The 24,436-nt window shown below is 47.8% G+C and overlaps 1 protein-coding gene across 7 annotated transcripts in view; it reads left to right on the forward strand.

Annotated features, from left to right (window-relative positions):
* Positions 1-16,123, forward strand: part of PACC1 (proton activated chloride channel 1) — a 28,715-nt gene extending 12,592 nt beyond the window's left edge. For 3 of the 7 annotated variants that reach the window (XM_069768529.1, XM_069768531.1, XM_069768526.1), the window contains 6 exons: positions 1,172-1,381; positions 5,664-5,818; positions 7,365-7,507; positions 12,370-12,514; positions 12,769-12,876; positions 14,990-16,123. In XM_069768529.1, coding sequence (XP_069624630.1) covers positions 1,172-1,381; positions 5,664-5,818; positions 7,365-7,507; positions 12,370-12,514; positions 12,769-12,876; positions 14,990-15,151 — 923 coding nt within the window. In that variant the 3' untranslated portion in view covers positions 15,152-16,123. Of the gene's footprint in view, positions 1-1,168; positions 1,382-5,663; positions 5,819-7,364; positions 7,508-12,369; positions 12,515-12,651; positions 12,877-14,989 lie in introns of those variants that run through there. The other 4 variants (XM_069768527.1, XM_069768525.1, XR_011321899.1 and 1 more) reach the window with 3 other exon arrangements.
* Positions 16,124-24,436: the final 8,313 nt, after the last annotated feature.

Raw genomic sequence — 24,436 nt, forward strand, 5'->3', positions numbered from 1 at the left:
TACTTTTCTGTCTCATAATCCTGAATGTGTCATTGGCCAGCAACTAATAAAACAATACCAGATGAAAGAATGTTAGAAGATTGTCTGCAGCGTTGACTTCACATCAGCACCGCTGCAACCAATCGCTGAGCTCAGCTGCTCTGCCCAAGCTGCTCTGAGTTGCTGAGCTCATTGATGTGAAGTCAACGGTGCAGACACTCAGTGCTGGACCTGTGGAGCGTGAGTTAAGCACATATTTACTAGGGGGAGCGTGCGTAAAGATCACACTTTGTTTTGTTTTTCCGAAACCACCTATTAAAGAGATATATGTATATATTTACTGTAACTAGTTTAAAATTTCACGTCCAAATATTAATTTGTATAAATCCGGATGCACAAATTCAGACTATTTTAATCTGATGATTTTTACCATGGAAACAATGAAGCCACAGTAATAACATTAATACATAGTGTGTGTGACATACAGGGGCGGCCATTCACGTACACACAGAATCCTCTCTGTTGTCAGTTCATGGACAGATTATTAGAGTCATACGCCAATATGTCACGGCCACACAGCAGACCCCAGTACACACCAGTCACACCAGTTTATTCCATTGGTCTGTGTTGGGTATTATGCAGACGCTGATAATTACATAAGAGAAATACTTTACCTTCAGGCGTCAAAAAATTCCATTTTTAAAGGGAATTTCACGATAAAATTGTAGAATTATCCGGCAGTCTGAGAAGGATCAGACACGTCCCCCTTTGGAACCATCAGGCCATGTTCCCACTTTTGTTTTGTTTGTTTTGCATTTCATGATGGCTTCTGCCCACTGTGCATTTTTCGGTGTGATTTCCTCCCCCCCCCCCCCTATATGATATGGTCCTATTGTAAAAAAACACCATTCCATAAAGTGCAGAATTCCTGTGCGTCTGCATAAAAAACTCATTAAAATCTGCACCAGAAAATGCATAAACATTTCTCTAGTTGCCTCCCTTAAAGGGGTTTACCCTGACTTGTAATATACTGACCTTTCATCAGTATTAGATCCATGGGGGTCTGACACCTGGAACCCCACCTATCGCCTCCTACAAGCTCCACTGCCAAAACCTGCTGCTCTGCTCCTGTTTTCTTGGATTATCATTAAGCATTTTCTGATGCCTTTTTGTTTTGATTTGCATTCAGCAGAGCGGGATCTGGACAGGAGCAGCCCCTCCGTGCGGTTCAGCAGGACGTGTCTGAAGAACGTCTTCTCTGTGCTGCTGATCTTCGTCTATCTGCTGCTGATGGCCGTGGCCGTGTTCCTCGTCTATCAGACCATAACGGACTTCAGGGACAAGCTCAAACACCCGGTGATGTCTGTGTCCTACAAAGAGGTGGATGTGTACGAGGCTCCAGGTGGGTGTGCCCCCCATGGTGTATGGGTCTGGTGAGTGTGCCCCCCCATGGTGTATGGGTCTGGTGAGTGTGCCCCCCAGTGTATGGGTCTGGTGAGTGTGCCCCCCATGGTGTATGGGTCTGGTGAGTGTGCCCGCGGTGTATGGGTCCGGTGAGTGTGCCCCTTCATGGTGTATGGATCTAGTGAGTGTGCCCCCCATGGTGTATGGATCTGGTGAGTGTGCCCCCCATGGTGTACGGGTCTGGTGAGTGTGCCCCCCATGGTGTATGGGTCTGGTGAGTGTGCCCCCCATGGTGTATGGGTCTGGTGAGTGTGCCCCCCAGTGTATGGGTCTGGTGAGTGTGCCCCCCATGGTGTATGGGTCTGGTGAGTGTGCCCGCGGTGTATGGGTCCGGTGAGTGTGCCCCTTCATGGTGTATGGATCTAGTGAGTGTGCCCCCCATGGTGTATGGATCTGGTGAGTGTGCCCCCCAGTGTATGGGTCTGGTGAGTGTGCCCCCCATGGTGTATGGGTCTGGTGAGTGTGCCCGCGGTGTATGGGTCCGGTGAGTGTGCCCCTTCATGGTGTATGGATCTAGTGAGTGTGCCCCCCATGGTGTATGGATCTGGTGAGTGTGCCCCCCATGGTGTATGGGTCTGGTGAGTGTGCCCCCCATGGTGTATGGGTCTGGTGAGTGTGCCCCCCATGGTGTATGGGTCTGGTGAGTGTGCCCCCCATGGTGTATCGATCTAGTGAGTGTGCCCCAGTTGTATGGATCTGGAGAGTGTGCCCCCCCATGGTGTATGGATCTGGTGAGTGTGCCCCCCATGGTGTATGGATCTAGTGAGTGTGCCCCCCATGGTGTATGGATCTAGTGAGTGTGCTCCCCATGGTGTATGGATCTAGTGAGTGTGCCCCCCATGGTGTATGGATCTAGTGAGTGTGCCCCCCCATGGTATATCAATCTAGTGAGTGTGCTCCAGTTGTATGGATCTGGAGAGTGTGCCCCCCATGGTGTATCGATCTAGTGAGTGTGCCCCAGTTGTATGGATCTGGAGAGTGTGCCCCCCCATGGTGTATGGATCTGGTGAGTGTGCCCCCTGTTGTGAATTCTGTGATCAAGCTCCCTCCTGTGGTCACGAGTGGTACTGCGGCTTCTGAGTTTCCTTCCTCAGGTGATGAGGTTAAGTCGTTAGGTGCTGCTCTATTTAACTCCACCTAGTGCTTTGATCCTGGCCTCCAGTCAATGTTCTAGTATTGGTCTTGCTTCCTCCTGGATCGTTCCTGTGGCCTGTCTGCTCAGCATAAGCTAAGTTCTGCTTGTGTCCTTTTGTTGCTATTTTTTCTGTCCAGCTTGCTTTTTTGGTTCTGCTTGCTTGCTGGAAGCTCTGAGACGCAGAGGGAGCACCTCCGTACCGTTAGTCGGTGCGGAGGGTCTTTTTGCGTGGTTGTTTGTAGGTTTTTGTGTTGACCGCAAAGCTACCTTTCCTATCCTCGGTCAATTCAGTAAGTCGGGCCTCACTTTGCTAATTCTATTTCATCTCTGTGTTTGTATTTTCATCTTAACTCACAGTCATTATATGTGGGGGGCTGCCTTTTCCTTTGGGGAATTTCTCTGAGGCAAGGTAGGCTTATTTTTCTATCTTCAGGACTAGCTAGTTTCTCAGGCTGTGCCGAGTTGCATAGGGAGCGTTGGGCGCAATCCACGGCTACCTCTAGTGTGGTTTGATAGGTTTAGGGATTGCGGTCAGCAGAGTTTCCACGTCTCAGAGCTCGTCCTATGTTTTGTGGTTTTTGTCAGGTCACTTGTGTGCTCTGAACTTCAAGGTCCATTGTGGTTCTGAATTACCTATTCATAACAGCCCCCCATGGTGTATGGATCTAGTGAGTGTGCCCCCCATGGTGTATCGATCTAGTGAGTGTGCTCCAGTTGTATGGATCTGGAGAGTGTGCCCCCCCCATGGTGTATGGATCTGGAGAGTGTGCCCCCCATGGTGTATGGATCTAGTGAGTGTGCCCCCCATGGTGTATCGATCTAGTGAGTGTGCTCCAGTTGTATGGATCTGGAGAGTGTGCCCCCCCCATGGTGTATGGATCTGGAGAGTGTGCCCCCCATGGTGTATCGATCTAGTGAGTGTGCTCCAGTTGTATGGATCTGGAGAGTGTGCCCCCCCCATGGTGTATGGATCTGGAGAGTGTGCCCCCCATGGTGTATGGGTCTGGTGAGTGTGCCCCCCATGGTGTATCGATCTAGTGAGTGTGCTCCAGTTGTATGGATCTGGAGAGTGTGCCCCCCCCATGGTGTATGGATCTGGAGAGTGTGCCCCCCATGGTGTATGGATCTGGAGAGTGTGCCCCCCATGGTGTATGGATCTAGTGAGTGTGCCCCCGTTGTATGGATCTGGAGAGTGTGCCCCCCATGGTGTATGGGTCTGGAGAGTGTACCCCCGTTGTATGGATCTGGAGAGTGTGCCCCCCCCCCATAGTGTATGGGTCTGGTGAGTGTGCACCCCATGGTGTATCGATCTAGTGAGTGTGCCCCAGTTGTATGGATCTGGAGAGTGTACCCCCCCCCCATGGTGTATGGATCTGCACAACCTGGGATCCCTGTAGCAGGAAAAAAAAGGGTTAAAGGGGCTTTCCAGCCTCGTACATTTAGGGCACGTCCACGGTATGAGCCATAGCTGTAGCACACGCTGACGTCAGTGATGGAATGGCGCACAAGTGAATACAAATTCCCAGCACTTCACTGATGGCTGCACGTGTCGGGGGCCCATCCTCAGGGCACATGGAGGTCCTGTTAGCGGGAACCGTACCTTTACCTATATCCAAATCTTGTGGATATGCCATAAATGTTTCCCTTGAGAATACTCCTTAAATAGTGGCGCCTCTAGACTCTTATGGAAGGATTGTTTTTAAAGATGATGCTCCGCAGTGGAGGTGTATATTATGAGATTCAGCGGCAGCTGAGGTGTATATGATGATGTTCTGCAGCAGCTCGGGTGTGTAATATGATTTTCTGCGGCAGCTGGGGTGTATATTATGATGATCTGCGGCAGCTGGAATGTGCATTATGATGTTCTGCGGCAGCTGGAATGTGTATTATGATGTTCTGCAGCAGCTGGGGTGTGTATTATGATGTTCTGCAGCAGCTGGGGTGTGTATTATGATGATCTGCGGCAGCTCGGGTGTGTATTATGAGGTTCTGCGGCAGCACGGGTGTGTATTATGAAGTTCTGCGGCAGCACAGGTGTGTATTATGAAGTTCTGCGGCAGCACGGGTGTGTATTATGAAGTTCTGCGGCAGCACGGGTGTGTATTATGAAGTTCTGCGGCAGCACGGGTGTGTATTATGAAGTTCTGCGGCAGCACGGGTGTGTATTATGAAGTTCTGCGGCAGCACAGGTGTGTATTATGAAGTTCTGCGGCAGCACGGGTATGTATTATGATCTGCGGCAGCTCGGGTGTGTATTATGAGGTTCTGGGGCAGCACAGGTGTGTATTATGAAGTTCTGCGGCAGCACAGGTGTGTATTATGAAGTTCTGCGGCAGCACGGGTGTGTATTATGAGGTTCTGCGGCAGCACAGGTGTGTATTATGAAGTTCTGCGGCAGCACAGGTGTGTATTATGAGGTTCTGCGGCAGCACAGGTGTGTATTATGAAGTTCTGCGGCAGCACAGGTGTGTATTATGAGGTTCTGCGGCAGCACGGGTGTGTATTATGAAGTTCTGCGGCAGCACAGGTGTGTATTATGCAGATATTGTGTAGTATAGTGGGAACCTTAATTGCCGCTTCTGTTAGAGATGGCGGCGCCGCGGTTGGGAAGGCTGCAGGTTTCTTCTGGACGTCCCTTTGTTGCCCCTCTGTCTCCCCACACGTCTGTGTTTTTTAACGCTTTTTCACAAAATAACAATTCCGAATGATTTTCCACAACTTGGTATTGTGTTGTTCCTCTGTTGTTCCTCTTGGAGATGTATGAATAAATTGATAAGTATTCCTCTTTGTCAGAGTCCGGTGCCGGCAGTACCAATCAGACAGCGGCAGACTGTGCAGGGATGCAGCCAAACTGGTGACGCCCACTTGTCAGTTTATTTATACATTTCTAGGAGGAGTAACGGAGGAACGGCACAACTCGGATCTGTAAGGAACGCTGGTGTAGAATTTGCATTTCTGATAAATTGCACATATCTCTCTGCAGCCGGGATGACGACCCCTCTGGGAAACCTCGCACCGGACGACACGGCGTCAGTGACGGCGGTGTGAACGAGGCCTCTTATCTCTCCAGGGTTGTGTGTTGCAGGCATAGCCATCTATCCAGGGAAGGCTCGGCTCCTGAGCTGCGACCATCACCTGTACGACCACATCCCGCCACTGAAGAGTCCGGGGCAGCCGGGGAAGAACCAGTGCGTCACCCAGACCATGAACTACACCGACCCCTTCACCAACCAGACAGTGGTAAGGGCGCTACTTTATCCCCCACCATTAAAGGTTACATTTCTAAACTGTTCTGCTCCTTAGTGGACGTCCTCTCTGATGGATAACTGAAGGCTGCAGCCGATCATCCGTCCCCGATCGACTGCAGTGGTCACGTGACATAACAATGTCACACAGCACCAACATCAGGGGATCAGTCCTGGTCCAGGAGGGAAGTATAGCATTTTTTATTTTCTGATGCACCTTGGGGAGGTTGTCCAGCAGTGGACAATCCCTTTAAGTTTTCTTCTCCATTCATCCATTTTTGTCTGACAACACATATAAATAAATGGACTTGTCTGGGTTAAATACAATCTTCACAGGTTGAAGCCATTCTTATCCGCTCCCCCACCCCGAGGATCCTGTGCTGTGCTGGCGCCATGAGTGATGATGTCACAGGACCACTGCTGCTTCTGATTGGTTGCAGCAGTCAGGTGACTGGAACAGCGGGTGATCGGATGATGCACTGTTCAAGTCATCTGATAGCTGCAGCCAATCACAGGTCACAGCGGTCCTGTGACAGGCGAACAGTGACGTCATCACTTCTGGTCCCGGCTCAGAGAGGCAGATTCTTGGGGAGATCTATGTCCCGCCCATAGATCTTAACAGCTCATTTACATATTAAGAAAAATGTTGATTTCTCTGGAATAAAAGATCGGATCACAGATATCGAGGTATCATTTTATTCAGCTTCCTATGACCTACATGTCCATATGGATGGGTTACGAGGGCTGAGCCTACATTGATTATTTTTACCTCCTGCCACGTATAATGTGCACAGCACGGTGTAATTGTGTACGATGCCTGCTGTAATGATTAAGAATACAAAGCGACCGAGCGCGGAGTATTTTTCTGAGTTAAAGGACTGTAATACTGGGTGAGTGATGCGCAAGAAATCTGCGACTGAACTCAACATTGTATGTTAATTCTGTATATAAAAAAATGTTCTAAGGTAACATACACTGTTATAGAAACTTAATTCCAGCTTGCCCACCTGGGCTCAGACACCGGCCTCGCCCTGGCCTCACATCAAGGAAAATAGAAAAAATCGGAGTCCGGCTCAACAGGACTGGATTTTCCTTTTTCTTTTTCAAAAGAAAATATAGTGCATACAAAAGAAAAATTTACATGGTCGATGCGTTTCGACTGCACTAGGCAGTCATGTCGACCATTTTTCTGAAAATGTTAATATTTTTTTTTGAAAAGTAAAAAGAAAAGTAAAATCCAGTCCTGTTGAGCTGGACTACAATTTCTTCTATTTTCCTTAACAGATACTGTCCAGGTCAATTACAACCGACAACCACTAGAGGGCAGCACTGACACAGAATATTTCATGTCACTTATGAAGAAAGCTTTACCTCCGGTATCGCTGCAGCGCCTCTTTTTTTGTTTTTTACTGTTCATTGTATTTATTTCCCAATGACTGGATTTTACTTAGTTTTCACTATGAAGGGCAACTCATTGAACAGGACAAAAAGAATCCACAATAAGGGTGGGGTGTAATTCCTTTGATATGTTGTTTTTGCAGAAGCACGCTCTCATAGTTAAGGGGCCGTGTGAAGTAAGGAAGAGGGAGCTGGTTTTCCTGCAGTTCCATCTCAACGAGACAGAACAAGACTTCAGCTCCATCGACTATCTGCTCTTCGCTTCTTACAAGAACTTCCTCGCCAGGTGCGTGTGTCCCTCTGATAAACACTACGGTCACAACCTTTGTAATCCATCTGTATGCCAGCCTAACCCTCTGCAGACCTATGGGGGGAGGGAGGGAGCCCCCTTCTGCTTTCATGATCACAATTTGCATGTAAAGGTTTAAATGGCCGTGATCGGAGCCATCTCTGATCCGTGACGTCACACGGCGAGTGCAGCTCCATGGGAAATCTGAGTGCAGTCAGGTAGGACATATGGACACCGTAAAGGGAGGCCCCCTAGCTCAGGACCCCCCACTAGGACACATCGACCCCTTATACATTTGGAGCTGCAGTATTCAGTGCAGATATTTCACAACCCGCCGTCCCCCTATCAGGATAATGATCCGGCAGAGACAATGTCGCCTTATGTGGAGCGACGGCTCAATGACTCCTTTGTTCGGAGGTCTCGCAGGTTCTCTGTCGGAGGCATTAGGTCATTGACATGAGGAGCGGGATAACAGAGCGGGACTATTGTCCCCGGATATTTGCCGATGTCTTTGTAAACATTTCCACGTGCTTGAACACTTCATGTCCTCCAACTGCGGAAAAGTCTGAGAACATTGCGGCAAATAAAGGGGAATCGTCCGGTTAGGAGACCCTCATATGGACGGGACCACAGTCTCTCATACAGGACCCTCGTCTGGTACCGAAGCGAGAGAGGAAGTTGGGAACGGTGTAGTGCTTCATTTCTCCTGTGGTGGCGCTGCAGGGCAATGTAACGCTTGCCTTTGTCTAACAACGGCCAGATGTAAATGCATGGAGCTGAAGATCAGCTCCTATTGAGGTGTGTGAGCTGAGGTACGCCAATGTCTGAGTTGCGGTGCGCCGGTGTGTGAGCTGCGGTGCCCCGGTGTGTGAGCTGAGGTGCGCCAATGTCTGAGTTGCAGTGCGCCGGTGTGTGAGCTGGGGTGCGCCGGTGTGTGAGCTGGGGTGCGCCGGTGTGTGAGCTGCGGTGCCCCGGTGTGTGAGCTGAGGTGCGCCAATGTCTGAGTTGCGGTGCGCCGGTGTGTGAGCTGGGGTGCGCCGGTGTGTGAGCTGGGGTGCGCCGGTGTGTGAGCTGCGGTGCCCCGGTGTGTGAGCTGAGGTGCGCCAATGTCTGAGTTGCGGTGCGCCGGTGTGTGAGCTGGGGTGCGCCGGTGTGTGAGCTGGGGTGCGCCGGTGTGTGAGCTGGGGTGCGCCGGGGTGTGAGCTGGGGTGACCCGGCGTGTGAGCTGCAGTGCCCCGGCGTGTGGGCTGCGGTGCCCCGGCGTGTGGGCTGCGGTGCCCCGGCGTGTGAGCTGCGGTGCCCCGGCGTGTGAGCTGCGGTTCCCCGGTGTCTGACCTGCGGTGCGCCTCTGTCTGAGCTGCGGTGCCCCGGTGTGTGAGCTGGGGTGCGCCGGTGTGTGAGCTGGGGTGCGCCAGTGTGTGAGCTGCGGTGCCCCGGTGTGTGAGCTGGGGTGCGCCGGTGTGTGAGCTGGGGTGCGCCAGTGTGTGAACTGCGGTGCCCCGGTGTGTGGGCTGCGGTGCCCCGGTGTGTGGGCTGCGGTGCCCCGGTGTGTGAGCTGCGGTGCGCCGCTGTCTGAGCTGCGGTGCATGGAGCAACCACCAAACATTATATGGAGATATTGCTCTTCTGACTCTGTACTTTTGCTTACATTTGGCCACCATCGGAGCAGATATCCGCTGATCGGTGGAGATCCCGGGCTTCGTACCCCTATTAATCCAATACTGATGACATGCCCTATATAAATAGTTCCTCAGCATGCGAGTCCTGGACAACCCCTTTAAATTGCCCATACACCCTTAATAACTAACAAGAACGTTATCTCTCCACCGCAAACACATGCACGCTCAGTTTAGCAGAGCAAGCAATTGTTCTCATTGGGGAGAGGGGTAGACGTTTGTTCCACACTTCTGGCGACAACTCATAATCCAGAAGAAGAAAAGGATCGGCCGGTAAAATGTCATCGCTTCCGATTCTTTGAGATTTGGGAAGCAGGTACTACTGAACCCAGCGGGTCGGGCTGACTTTCCTTTAGAGGGTACGTCGGTCTTCTTTGGGTAACATAAAGTTATAAGAAGCAGAGATCCAAGCAAACGAGATTCCCTGCGGTGATCTTCAGATGTATTAAGTAGGTAAAGTTTTCCCCTTAAAGAGCAGTTGGTCCGGTACCTTTTTACAGGGGGTTGTCTGGTATAAATCCGATCCCCTACAGCTGCTCATACGTTGTATATACATAGTTATAGGTAGAGGGGAATCGGCGGCTGCTGGATGTCACATCTGGGGAAACAGATATTGTCCACTCCACACCAGAGGCATGCCAATTGGAGGAAGGTGGAGGTTTTTGTACGTGCCTCATGGTCTATTATAGAGGCCGTATTAAGGTTCTGTACATAATACTGTCTTGTGTGTTGAGCCCTTAATCTGGATTTTTTTTTCATGAACCAGGTAGTTCTGGATGTGCACAGCCCTTGTCGATCCTGTATGTGGAATCCATTGTGGCCGTCTACTGGAGCACTTTAATATATGTTAATGAGCCGAGACAGAATTTACGGCGGACTAATATTTATAGAACCCTGACGATAGAGAGATATATTGTATACGATCGCTCTTGCTAATCAGAAGTTCAATAATTATCGCGTTCCAGAGCTCAGAACAGTTAGTTTCCATTATCCCCCAAACCAGAGACAGTGGAGCCCGAAATAGCGAATGAGTCACCTCTTAAAAAAAACAATTAGGCAAGTGCCGAGCTGCTCCCATCTGCTGCACCTGCTCTAATTACAGTCCTCGTACGAGACGCCGTCCAGAACTTCATCACTTTCTTCAAATAGATGGAAACCAGAGAGAGACGCATGAAGTCACTGGTGTGTGACGTCCCATTATCTGCGTCTGCTCGGCCATTCGTCCGGATACCGGGGGAGTAACCAGTGCAGCTGCTGGAAATGGTCTCTATAAATTGTCACCTATCCACTTGATAAAGGATACTTGCTGGATTGGTTTGGGTCTCTTCAATTAATGTGTTCTCATTGTTACACTAGTTCTCTCCCGGCCGCGAGACAGGAGGAGTGTGAATGAGGCTTCAGGTCGCACTTGCATCCAGCTGCTGCATTGTAGTTCTATGCTTCAGGTCGCACTTGCATCCTGCTGCATTGTAGTTCTATGCTTCAGGTCGCATTTGCATCCTGCTGCATTGTAGTTCTATGCTTCAGGTCGCATTTGCATCCTGCTGCTGCATTGTAGTTCTATGCTTCAGGTCACACTTGCATCCTGCTGCTGCATTGTAATTCTATGCTTCAGGTCGCACTTGCATCCTGCTGCTGCATTGTAGTTCTATGCTTCAGGTCACACTTGCATCCTGCTGCTGCATTGTAATTCTATGCTTCAGGTCGCACTTGCATCCTGCTGCATTGTAGTTCTATGCTTCAGGTCGCATTTGCATCCTGCTGCTGCATTGTAGTTCTATGCTTCAGGTCACACTTGCATCCTGCTGCTGCATTGTAATTCTATGCTTCAGGTCGCACTTGCATCCTGCTGCTGCATTGTAGTTCTATGCTTCAGGTCACACTTGCATCCTGCTGCTGCATTGTAATTCTATGCTTCAGGTCGCACTTGCATCCTGCTGCTGCATTGTAATTCTATGCTTCAGGTCGCATTTGCATCCAGCTGCTGCTTTGTAGTTCTATGCTTCAGGTCGCACTTGCATCCAGCTGCTGTATTGTAATTCTATGCTTCAGGTCGCACTTGCATCCTGCTGCTGCATTGTAGTTCTATGCTTCAGGTCGCACTTGCATCCTGCTGCTGCATTGTAGTTCTATGCTTCAGGTCGCACTTGCATCCTGCTGCTGCATTGTAGTTCTATGCTTCAGGTCGCACTTGCATCCTGCTGCTGTATTGTAATTCTATGCTTCAGGTCGCACTTGCATCCTGCTGCTGCATTGTAATTCTATGCTTCAGGTCGCACTTGCATCCTGCTGCTGCATTGTAGTTCTATGCTTCAGGTCGCACTTGCATCCTGCTGCTGTATTGTAATTCTATGCTTCAGGTCGCACTTGCATCCTGCTGCTGCATTGTAATTCTATGCTTCAGGTCGCACTTGCATCCTGCTGCTGCATTGTATTCTATGCTTCAGGTCGCACTTGCATCCTGCTGCTGCATTGTAGTTCTATGCTTCAGGTCGCACTTGCATCCAGCTGCTGTATTGTAGTTCTGTGCTTCAGGTCGCACTTGCATCCTGCTGCTGCATTGTATTCTATGCTTCAGGTCGCACTTGCATCCTGCTGCTGCTTTGTAGTTCTATGCTTCAGGTCGCACTTGCATCCAGCTGCTGTATTGTAATTCTATGCTTCAGGTCGCACTTGCATCCTGCTGCTGCATTGTAATTCTATGCTTCAGGTCGCACTTGCATCCTGCTGCTGCATTGTAGTTCTATGCTTCAGGTCGCACTTGCATCCTGCTGCTGTATTGTAATTCTATGCTTCAGGTCGCACTTGCATCCTGCTGCTGCATTGTAATTCTGTGCTTCAGGTCGCACTTGCATCCTGCTGCTGCATTGTAGTTCTATGCTTCAGGTCGCACTTGCATCCTGCTGCTGTATTGTAATTCTATGCTTCAGGTCGCACTTGCATCCTGCTGCTGCATTGTAATTCTGTGCTTCAGGTCGCACTTGCATCCTGCTGCTGCATTGTAGTTCTATGCTTCAGGTCGCACTTGCATCCAGCTGCTGTATTGTAATTCTATGCTTCAGGTCGCACTTGCATCCTGCTGCTGCATTGTAATTCTATGCTTCAGGTCGCACTTGCATCCTGCTGCTGCATTGTAATTCTATGCTTCAGGTCAGTTGAGCGTTTTCTTTTTTTTTTTTTCAGTGACAACAAGAATAAATTCATGCAGGACTGTGAAAGCTCCTTCTCCAGCTGGAAATTTTCTGGGGGGTTTCGGACTTGGGTGAAAATGTCCTTAGTAAAGACGACTGAGGAAGACGGGAGACAAGACGTGGAGTTCAAGCAAGAGGTTGGTTGGGGAGAGGATACTCAAAATAAGCAAATTAGAGCGACTTCATTGTTACCCTATGGGAAAAAAAAAAAGTTGTGACATGGCCGCATCTGCGCAGTGGTCACAGTCAAAGAACTTTTTTTTTTTTTCAATAGGGAAACACTAAAGATGCGGTGGTGGCCATTCCCATTGTCCCCCAAAATCCAAATGGATCCATGACCCAATGACTAAAAATTCCCTATTCATGGAACTGACGTCCGTTCTTATCACAGACCAGCGTCGTCAACTACATCGATCGGCGGCAGGCGACCGAGAAGGGAGACCAGTTATTCTTTGTGGTCTTTGAATGGAAGGACCCGTACATCCAAGAGATTCAGGACGTGAGTATCCAGAGGAGAACATTAGGCTTTTATGTAAGGGGATCGCGTGGTGCAACAATAACCTGACAGATCGTACTAATGGCATGCTCCTGGTATTGAGATCCGCGGGTCTTTCACAATGAAGGTTGTGTCTTTTTTTAAATCCAATATCAACAAGGAAGAAACACCAGACCGAATAATGGCGCCATCCCAGAATGTACATGATAATCCCGCGCTGCTGGCACATGTTGTCCCCGGCACGTGTCAGCGCTCTGGTGTCAGTAGAGCAGTGACACTTGATCACATATATGTGGAATGTGAGACGTAATCATTAATATTCTATGATCGATCATAATATCGCAGATGTCAGTGATCAAAAATCTACTTTAACCTGTTCAAGACCGGGGCGTTTACCCCCATTTCTGACCCAGCAAATTTTCAGGGGTCATTTGTACATGTAGTTTAAAGAGCTGTAAAAAAAATACACTTTTTGATCAGCTATTCAAGTATTTTTTTTTTTCTTTTTTGTGATAGATGGGGTTTCATTTTCGTGTCACTGTCCTTTTTTTTTTTTCCCAGGTGGGAGGCAGGGCTAGTACAGCGGAATGGATTGATAGTTGCTTTTTTATTCATTTTGTTTTTCACTTGATAACTTATTTTTCATTTATATTACACATTGTTCCCTCCTATAAGGTCATAAAAGACCTTTGGGAGAATTTAAATATTGAAATATTTTAATTTTCATCTTATTTCCCTTGTAACTGTGGCTGGTATATTGGCAACGAGTTACAGGGGAAGAGACCCAGGATACCGGCTGCACAGCAGAGCTGTCGTAGTGCCCTGCTCCCTCCTTATTCACAGCGATGGCATAACGCTCCGTATGGCGGAGGAGACGCCGTCAGCGCTTCCTATTATGTATACAGCGCTTGTGTACAGTGATGGAGAAGGCACAGATGGTAATAAACCGTCTCTGCCTTCTCTATGGGGCTTCGGTCCTGTCTGACAGCTGGATCCCCGCTCGCTGAGCTACACGATCACATGTAACTGCGATGCTCTGCGGTGACGTTTTAGAATGTCACTGCAGAGTAGGAGCCGGAGCGCCTAGATTTTTAAAGTTTATGGGTGGTCCGAAAGTAAATAAAACTCTGCGTTATTGACATTTCCATAGTAAATACCGTAAATGTCTTTAAGGCCATGTTCACACGTTCCTGATTTCCCTGCTGTTTTTTCTGCACTAAAAACCGCAGCTCTTGGCAGAAAACGCAGGTGCGTTTTTTTGGTGCGTTTTTTGATGCGGTTTTTAGTGCAGTTTTTTATGCAGTTTTCTCTGCAGAGTCTGTGTGTTTTCTAGGAAGTTTTTTTAGGGTTAAAATGGCTGAAAATACCCTAACCCTACCCCTACCCCTAGTTCTAACTGTAGTGGGGGGGAAAAAAAAAAATTCTTAATTTTATTATTGTTACTACCTATGGGGGTGATAAAGGGGGGGGGGGCATTTACCTTTTTTTTATTTTGATCACTGTGAGGTTATCACAGTGATCAAAATGTGCCTGGAACGAATCTGCCGGCCGGCAGATTCGGCGGGCGCACTGCGCATGCGCCCGCCATTTTCGAAGATGGCGGCGCCCAGGGAGAAGACGGCCGGACGGACACCGGGAGGCCCGGTAAGTATAAGGGGGGGAGGAGATTAGGGCACGGGGGGGGGGTGGCGTCGGAGCACGGGGGGTGGCATCGGAGCATGGGGGGGTGGGATTGGGGCACGGGGGGGCAGCCACACTCCGCCCACGCACTTCCTGCTGCAGCGGTTCTGCCCCACAAACTGCAGAAAACCCGCAGATATTTTTTTCGTCTGCGGGTTTGACCTCACAATGGAGGTCAATGGGTGCAGAACCGCTGCAGTTCCGCAAAAAGAAGTGACATGGTACTTCTTTTTTACCGCAGCAATTCAGCGCGGCTTTTTTCTGGATTTTCCGCAATGTGGGCACAGCAGTTCCTGTTTTCCATAGGGTACATTGTAATGTACCCTGCATGGGAAAACAGCTGCGGACCCGCAGCGGCAAAATCGCGGCGGTTCCGCTTTAAAAAAAGGATTGTGTGAACATGGCCTAATAGTATCTATGTCTTGTCGACCCACAGATCATCACTGCCAACCCCTGGAGCATGATCGCGCTGCTCTGCGGAGTGTTCCTGGTTTTATTCAAAGCCGCAGACTTCGCCAAACTCAGCGTGAAGTGGATGATCAAAATCCGCAAGCGGCATCTGAAGAAGCGGGCGCGGGAGCTGAACCACATAAGCTGAAGCAGGACATCTCACCACCTGGTTACAACCTTCACCTATCACTTGGGCATTAGTGGAGCTGCTGGAACAGCGCCAGGACCCAAAACTTTTTTTTTTTCCTTAGTTTTAACATAGGAGTAGCACCGGGGGTGGCCTGTGCCCCCAATAATCCGTGACTGTGAACAATAGGACTGTTTTATACATTTACTTCCAGCGTCGGACCGCCACAGAGGGAGACTATGAAGATGTGGACATACAAAGGTCTAGGATTAATTTACTGCCAGAGAGTATTTAAAGGGACTGACCTTATCAGGACAACCACTGTTAATATGCCTGTATGAGCATCTTAGAGGGGGGTTCCTGACTCGGGACCCAACGTATGAGAAGTTTCGGCTGCTGCTCTGAAGGATGTGCCACAGGGCCACCACGTAGTACTTGTCTGCATGAATGGCATGTAATCCTGTAATATCCGATCATTACCACTTTGGTTGACTTCTTTCCATAAAAACTCTCATATTTTGGGGAATTCCTTAATCAGCCCCCCCTCATATAAACCACTTATATTTATAATTTAGTTATTTGCAGACATCTAGATTTTGGTAGTGGTGGAAAATATAATTTTAGTTTTTTTATACGACTCAAAGCTCAAAATTCTGCCATTCTGCAGCCACCACTAGGGGGAGCTCACTGAAGGTTTTTGAACTGTATACATGTCTACTACAGAGAGCTCCCCCTAGTGGCTGGCTTGATAATTATTATTGGAATTATTCTTACCAGAACTTTAACCTATTTTTCCCAGTGCCTGTGTCGCTCTCGGCAGCACCATTACTTACGTTGTGAGCGTTCACTACCACCACAGACAGTATTGTATTTAAGCACCCTATAGATCTATATTTTATAGATATTTGTGGATTTACTGTTAAATCTATTTGCGGGACTGATAACACTGGACTTTTACAGGGAAAGACCAATAAAGGGGATTTTAAAAGGGGACATTTTTTTTTAAAGCTTTATTTCCAATTAAATGCAAAATCATCAAAGGAATTATGGATAGAAAGTCTCAACCTGGTCATAGACCTAACAATTCGCTCCCAGTCCCACTGGTAAGTTATGTACTAATCTAAGGGACATCCGACTGTTACAACCTTTTTACGCATCAATGATTTATGGTCCCCAATTTTACAGGCCGGCTGCAGTTCTAGTGATCCAAATTCAATAGTCTCAGGAGACCCTCTATTGTATATTGGTTGTTGCCTAGGTTACCGGCCACTGTTTCAGTGTTTCAGCGGTGGTTTGTGTTCTAGGCAAGCAGCTCATTGCTTACAAGCTCTTTTATTATGGAGGTTGAAAGGGCTTTTCTGATCACTAGATCGGCCAATGCTGCAGGGGCCACCAAGAAGCCTGGAGGCAGAGGAGCCGTTTGCTATAAAAAAAAAAAAAATGAGACCTAAGGGGTAAGGTTTCTCCTTGTGGAGAGTGACATGATAGTATGTGGAGACTTAAAGGCCTTGCATCATCTTCTGGGAAATTTAATATGCAAATTGTTTCTTCAGAGAGGAAGAGGACTAGAACTCTATATAGCGCCACCTATTGGAAGCAGTGAGCCTACAAGTCAATGTCGACCCTTTAACGAGCCTTGCAATATAACTGAGGATAAAAATCGGAATCCCAATTTGCAGACAGTGTTTCAGGGTATTGCCCCCTCATCAGCGCAAAGTATGAGATCTGATCGGGCTAGATGAGAGACAAGTCCTCTTTGAAGAGACACCTTGCATAGAATATTAGAATAACCCTTGAAGTGAAAAATTAGTGCACAGATAAGAGGACATGAATTTCCCTGTGGGGAAAAAAATCACTAAAAAATATAAACTTTTCACATTGTGGGTCTAAAGGGAATTTTACCCAATTGCTCAAGTTTTCACCCCACATTTTCTGAATATTTTTGGACTATATTTTTGAGTGCTGGAGAATCTACTAATCTTGTATAAGTATTTTGTTGTAATTGTATATAAAGGTCTCTTACATCTGCTCGTTGTCAATCACTAAAAAGTCAAAATTTTCAGTGCTGCCCTCTGCTGGTTAAAAGTGGTGTTACACAAACATATAGAAGCCAAATCTACAAATTCTCTTTTTCTCCACCCAAAAAGAAAATTAAGCATATTCAATATTGCTACGTCCGTAAAAGTCCAATCTAACAAAATATAAAATATTGAATCCATGAGATAAATTGTCAGAATTGCTGTACAAAGAAATGAAGTAAGCGATCGTAAAAACTGCTTTATTGATATCAGAAATCTGTATAAAGTACTCACGACTGTCAGGAGAAAGGAATTATTTTCTGTTTGCTGAAAGTGTCGGGTCACATCAGGTGCGGCCCACGTGATATTGACCATGTCAGACTCTGCCCTCAGGATACAATAGAGGCATTGTTACTGTACCTGCTGTTTGATGGTACAATGATCCTCATAATATTCAGACTCTGAGGAGCAGCCATGGGGTAAAGCAACTTTATACAAAAAAAAGAAAAAATTATATATATATCTACCTTTTGTTACACTACCCAGACTATATACAGTCCTCAACATAGAAGGAAAAGTTATGGAATTATGGGAATTACAGGAGGGATAAACAGGTTACTGATCTGTAAATTATAACATTTTCAAAACCTCTGGATTTATTCAGTCTGGAGTTATTAATGGCCATCTGAGGAAGGTTCTGCCATTGATTGCACTTGGGCGCAGAAATCATCAAGATCCACTGCTGGCAGCTCCTGTGTAATCACCGACCAATAACGTCCCAGATGTGCTCGATGGGAGACAAGTCTGGAGACCCTGCAGCCATGGCAGCATGCACAGACCACGCGGGCTGCTCACAGTAGCACAAGAACCATGCAGTCTGGCATTGTGTTGAAAAACAGATCCTGGGCTGCTCTGGAGAAAAGGCCACACCACTGCCTCCCAGATTGATCCATTTTGTACTGCAAGTGATATTAGACGTCCCACACTAAGCCTGAAGCGTCAGTGTCTACACAAACATTTAGACATTGTGGTATGAGCCAGATATTCAGCTAAAGATGTAGCATTGACCTTACTCCACCAGTCTCAAAAAACTATCATGGTGCAGCGGAAGACCCCAATCAAGGCTGGGGTGCTCTATCCTCCAGCGATCAGTCTTGCTTTTGCCTTGGATGCAGTGATAGCAGGCGATAGGCAATGGGTCTGTAGACCACGTGGGCAACACCATGAAGATGCCTTCACGATGGAACATCCCTCCGCTCCTACTCCCGGGATTATGATGTGACATAATGTATGGTGGCTGGACCCTCTAGTCTTCATTCCAGGTGCACCAACAGCTCAGTATTACACGGATTGGCTGGTGAAACCAGCGGTGCCACCATTTCTCCAAAAGGTCCCATGTTTTCCACCATGACAATACTAGACCACATGTTGCTCGTGCTACTGTGAGCAGCCTAAGTGACCTAAACGTGCGACCACGGCTGCAGTGTCTCCGGACTTGTCTCCCATCAACCACATCCGAGACGTCATTGGTCAGTGATTACACAGGAGCTGCCAGCAGAGGATCTTGATGATTTCTCCTTGGAGACCCATTAATAACCTCATTGATAGAAGCCAAGGCTGGAAGTACTGGGATTTCTGCGTATTTTGTTCATACTTTAGACTGAATAAATTGAATTTTTCTTAAAATATTTCCATTTTTTTTCTTCATAATTTGCAGATAATTTTTCGATCATCCGGTGATTTCCACAACTACTTCTTGGTGTTAGAATTTCAATGTAGGAGTGTAACATAAGGTATAAGAAAAAGCTGCAGTGCTTTATGCTACAATGGAATAATACAACCTCAGATGCTGTAGAACCTCTTTTGTGAATGATCTTCATATCAAATCAGCTGTTCAATAACAGAGAGCAGTTTTAATCCGGGCTTTTTGTTAGGAAAGTCCAGTGAACCGTACAGTAGCAAAATTATGACGGCGTTTAGAAAATTGCACACAAACCCAATGAAGCAAAGTCTTTGCAAATTGACCGGCGCTGTGGATTTGGAACCCAAAACATCCATTTCTGCTGCAAACTCACAAATTTCACCCTTTGAAGACCGGGTTCAGATGGGACGTATTTCAAAGTCCGTATACAGACCGTAAAAACCCAAACTGACCGCAGGTCTCCCAACCTGGACAACTTACAGCCTCGTGTGTTCAGGGGCGACGTAGAACCCAGAAGTCGCAAAAATTTCAAAACTGTTTTACTGCAGAATTCTGGTAATTAATGTTTGATGAATCGGGGCCAGTGTTTGTTTTTATGATTACAGACGTTTCTATGATTAAAAACCTGTATTACCGGGTGTAGAGAGGTCTACGGAGTTATAGGTTGCCGATTTGTGAGGAATATTTGGAATTTAAAGCGTTCAGACTACCGGCCTCGTTCAGACTACCGGATATTACACGGACAGTAGTGACGAGCGAGCAGGTTTGGTTAAGGTGTTATCCGAGAAAGCTTGTGTCCTAAACGAGTATTTTCAGCTAAATGTTAAATGTTCGCGTCCCCGCGGCTTAATGTCTATGGCTGTTCAACAGCTGCAACACTTCTGATTTCCTGTTTGTTAGCCAATCCCTGCATGTGTTGCAGCTGTCGAACATCCACGAGACATGAAGCCGCGGGGACTCGAACATTTTTTTTTTTTCAAGCACGCCGAAGATACTCGTTAAGGACACGAACTTTCTCAGCTAGGACCTTATCCCATCACAAACGGACAGCACAGAGACCAATGGAAGGGAAAAGGATAACTTCATATGAGAACTTTTTTTTTTTTTTTTTTTTTTTTAAAAAGGACCAGGTCCAGATAAAAATAAAATTACAGTAATTCCTTCCAGATGCGAGGAAAAAAAAAAATCTGCTTTAAAAAGATCTTTTGCAAATAGTGTGTGGAAACTGCTTGGACATTTTCTGCATTTTCAATGGTGTCGAAAATGTATATATGGGTGTGAAAAGCTGACAAATCACGCACCACACGGATAGAAAAATTGGTATTTTTTCTGGATGAAATACAATTTTCTCACCCTCGTATGATCCCAACCTGATTCCCAATGAAGTGATTCCGGGACGTGTACTGCAGATTTGAGGTGGAGAGCGATCAGCCACGTTTTCTCCTCCATTTTCCCTTCATCATGCACCAGGGCTGCCAATCTGATAGGGAAACCTCTAAGGCTTTGTGCAAACTTTTTTTTTTTTCTACGTATAAACAACCCGCGGTTCATATGTTCAATCTTTTGAGTCTTTTCACGGCTTCTAGTTTCCAAAGATGGATTATATACGCTGATGTGAGGGAGCCCGAAATGTGCCCCAATTTCAATGCCCTCCTGCCCGGCAGCTCCTTTTTAGCGTTGGTCCAATCACCACTGCTTGTACGTAAAGGGGGCTGGTTGAATCCATAGTTAAGTCTGCCCCCTCCTGTCTGTATCAGCAGTGCCAAAGACCTGGGCTGGTTTAGCTACTGAAGTAAGCCAATCAAATGACTAGTCCCCTCCTACTACCGAGAGGGGAGAGGCTCCTGCTGCAGCTGCTCTTACAGAGTCAGGAAGAGATGAGGGGGAGAAGTGAATCCGGCTGATCTCCTGGTACTATTGAAGATTAAAGGGAACCTGTCATTTCCCCCCACGCGTTTCTAACTAAAAGAGCCACCTTGTGCAGCACTAATGCAGGGGGTCCCTGCCAACGCTGCAATATTCGTTTTTAGAATTTGCCTTTCCGACCTGTAGTTTGTCAGGGGGGCGCATGTCTTTTCCCCCCTGACACAAACGCCTCCCAGCCATCACTCAGGGCCTCCGGGCGCCGCCTCCACTTCCTTCATTAACGTCCCCGGCACCTGCGCTGTATGCTCCCATAATGTAATGGGAGTCGAAGGGCAGCGCAAACTGCGCATGCCCGAAAAAAAAAAAAAAAAAAGTGCCAGGAACGTTAATGAAGGAAGTGGAGGCGGCGCCCGGAGGCCCTGAGTGATGGCTGGGAGGCGTTTGTGGCAGGGGGGAAAAGAAATGCCCCCCGGACAAACTACAGGTCGGAAAGTCATTCTAAAAACGAATATTGCAGCGTTGGCCGGGACCCCAACTAAAAGAGCCACCTTGACAGAATGCAGCGATAGTGTGACAGGTTCCCTTTAATACACTTTTCTGTTTTAATTGTAATATGTGATAACAAGGATCAGATGAAAGCAGGAAATTAAAGGAAGTTCTGTCCTTTGTGTGTAGAATTTTATGCGAACTGGTTGCACTTAACCAGCCGTGTTCCATCCTTGAGAAAGTAATCAGATGCAGATCACCAAGGCACGGACACTCGTTTCAGGAGAGGTGGTGAGTGAGTCTATGAACATCTGGACTCTTTGCCCCCTGGTGTATAACTTCCATCCCCCCCACCATGCCATCTGCCTTTACTAACGTGACAGACCCGTCGGTGGTGCAGAGCTCAGTGATACCAGCGCCGTCTTGTAGTAGGAGCCACCAGGGTAACAAGTTTGTCCATTACATTTCTTCCTCCACCAACTGTGAGTGATATCATTGAGAAGTGGAAGCAACCACAGCAACTCAGCTACAAAGTGGAGATCCCCCCGTAACTTTATATAGCGGGGTCACCACTTACAGAGGAGCAGAGGGCAGAAAAATCACCAACGTTCTGCTGACTCCATAACTGCAGAGTCCAGACCTCCTCTGGTATAATCATCAGCACAAACAATGCGCCCCCGCCGGGAGCTTCATGGCTGAGCAGCTGCATGCAGCCTTACGTCACCAAGCACAACGCCGAGCATCGGATGAAGTGGTGTAAAGCCATCACTACTGGAAAATTGTAGCTTCGTGAGAACGGTTTCAGGAAAGCCCTTTTCTGTTCCTCATGACTGTGCCCAGGGCAAAAGGTCAATACAGACCAGGATGGAGAAATTTGGTAGCCGTACAGAGCCCGGACCTCAACCCCATCCAACACCTTTGGGATGAACTAGATCAGAGATTGTGGGACCAACATCAGGGTTTGACCTCACAAATGCTCTTTTCGACAAAGGGGCAAAAATAGGGATTTTTGTGTACTCACCGTAAAATCCTTTTCTCCGAGCCATTCATTGGGGGACACAGACCATTGGTGTATGCTGCTGCCACTAGGAGGCGGACACTAAGTGATACAAAGAAAGTTAGCTCCTCCCCTGCAGTATACACCCTCCTGCTGGCTAACCAGTTCGGTGCAAAAGCAGTAGGCGTTCAATAACATGAGCGCATAGCATGTCATATATATACATATGAGAGTATAGCATGTCCTATTATAAAAAACAAGCATAGGTTAATAACAGGGTGGGAGCTGTGTACCCCAATGAATGACTCGGAGAAAAGTATTTTACAGTGAGTACACAAAAATCCCTATTTCTCCTTCGCCTCATTGGTGAACACAGACCGTGGGACATCCCAAAGCAGTCCCTGGGTGGGGACAACATCAGATCAGGCCCTGTGTAACCACTACTTCCAAGTGTGCCACCGCGGCCTGCAGAGTCCGCCTGCCCAGACTTACCGCTGTGGAAGTGTGGGAATCATAGTGCTTCCAAAATGCATGCGGACTGGACGAATCCGCAAGCTTGCAGGCGTGCTTTGCCGATGCCTGGTGCCTAAAACCCTCGATAGACAGGGAGATAGGCTGACATCTAGCACGGAAGGACTCCTGGATGGTGAAACAAATCCACCATATTATCATGGCCGATGAAACGGCTAAACCCTTCCTGAAAACGTCAGGAAGCCCAACTAAAGCGTCCAACCGTCGGAAGGATGCCGTCCTCGAGAGGTTCCTACTCAGAGCACTCACTTCGTCCAGAATATAGGGAACTCATTCCATTTTGTGGACTGGTGCCAAAAGATGAGGGAAGAACTATGCCCTCATAACAGTGGTAATATAGTACCACCTTGGTAACAAGGGATGGGGATGGCGTGAGGACAACCTTGCCTTGAAGGTAATAAGGGAAAAAAGTCTGAAAGAGCAGAGCTGCTAGCTCCAAAGACTTGTCAGAGTGAGGATATCGCAGAGAAAAAAGGGCGACCTTCCCTGATAGTAAAGTCTGCCCAGATGAAAAGGAGTCTACTGTAAGATTCCTAGGACCATTAAGGTCCCAATGATCTAACGGTATGCGATAGGGAAGAACTATATGAGAAAACTGCTTGTGAGAAAGTCCCTACTTGCAGTTTTGCTGCGATAAGGCGGGAAGATACTAGCTCCGCAAACAAAAACTGCCGTGGTCAGTGCGGATCTCGGAGGATCAATGGGGCCCCTTTTTGCTTCCGAAAGGCTTTCGGAAGTAGCAGAAGGGGAGAGATGGAAACTGGTACCACGGCAGAACCAGAGCATAGAGAGCGATGGCTCTTGGATCTCGAGGCCAAACCACGAACTTGAGTACATTGGCATTCAGTCTGGACGTCATCCGACCTACAACTGGAGAGCTCCAGTAAAGGCAGATGTGATGGAAGACCTCGGGGTGAAGTTCCCACTGACTTGAGGTGGAACCCTGATGGCTGAATTTGTTTGCCGTCCAGAGTTCTACTCCTGGGATATGTACTGCCGAGATCACTGAATGATAGATCTCGGCCTATCAGAGAATGTGAGGTACCTCGGTCATGGCGCCTGACCGTGGGTACCTGCTAGATGATTGACGTATGGCACCGCCGTGGCATTATCCAATTGAATTCGGTTAGGGTGACCCACCAGAAGGCAGTGGACCTGCTGTAGGACTACCGTTCGGATCTCCAGACCAAAGATAGGGAGAAGAAGACTGGCATTGGTAGTTACTAATAACCATTGAACCGGGAGAAAGGCCCTGGATGAAGGAGCTCAGACTATCGTCTGAAAGTCTGACTTGCTGAAAACGAGCGGAGCGAAGGAAACCGCTTCCATTGTCGTCACCATTTTTTACTCAGAACTCTCCTAGCAAATCAAATGAAATGAGGGGGTGAGTAATCAAGTACGCGAGCTCCCTGTTGAAGGGCTATGACCTTGTCTCGAGGGAGAACTACCATCCTTCTGGAAGTGTGCAGGATCATCCTCAAAAAAGATATCCGCTGGGCTGGAAATGAGGAGAACTTGTCTAAGTGTAGCTGCCAGCCCAGGTGAGAGAGGGTATCGCAAGTGATATAGACGACTCAGCGTAGTCCTGGAAGGGCGGCTAGAAAGTCGACCAAACAGGGCAGGACGAGCACGCCTCTAGGGTGCAAGAGAAACATGACATCTGCCATGACCCTTGCGAACTCTCTGGGTGCGGAAGCAAGGCTGAA

This window comes from Ranitomeya imitator, chromosome 5 (assembly GCF_032444005.1).
Source record: "Ranitomeya imitator isolate aRanImi1 chromosome 5, aRanImi1.pri, whole genome shotgun sequence".
NCBI classification, from domain to species: Eukaryota; Metazoa; Chordata; class Amphibia; order Anura; family Dendrobatidae; genus Ranitomeya; species Ranitomeya imitator.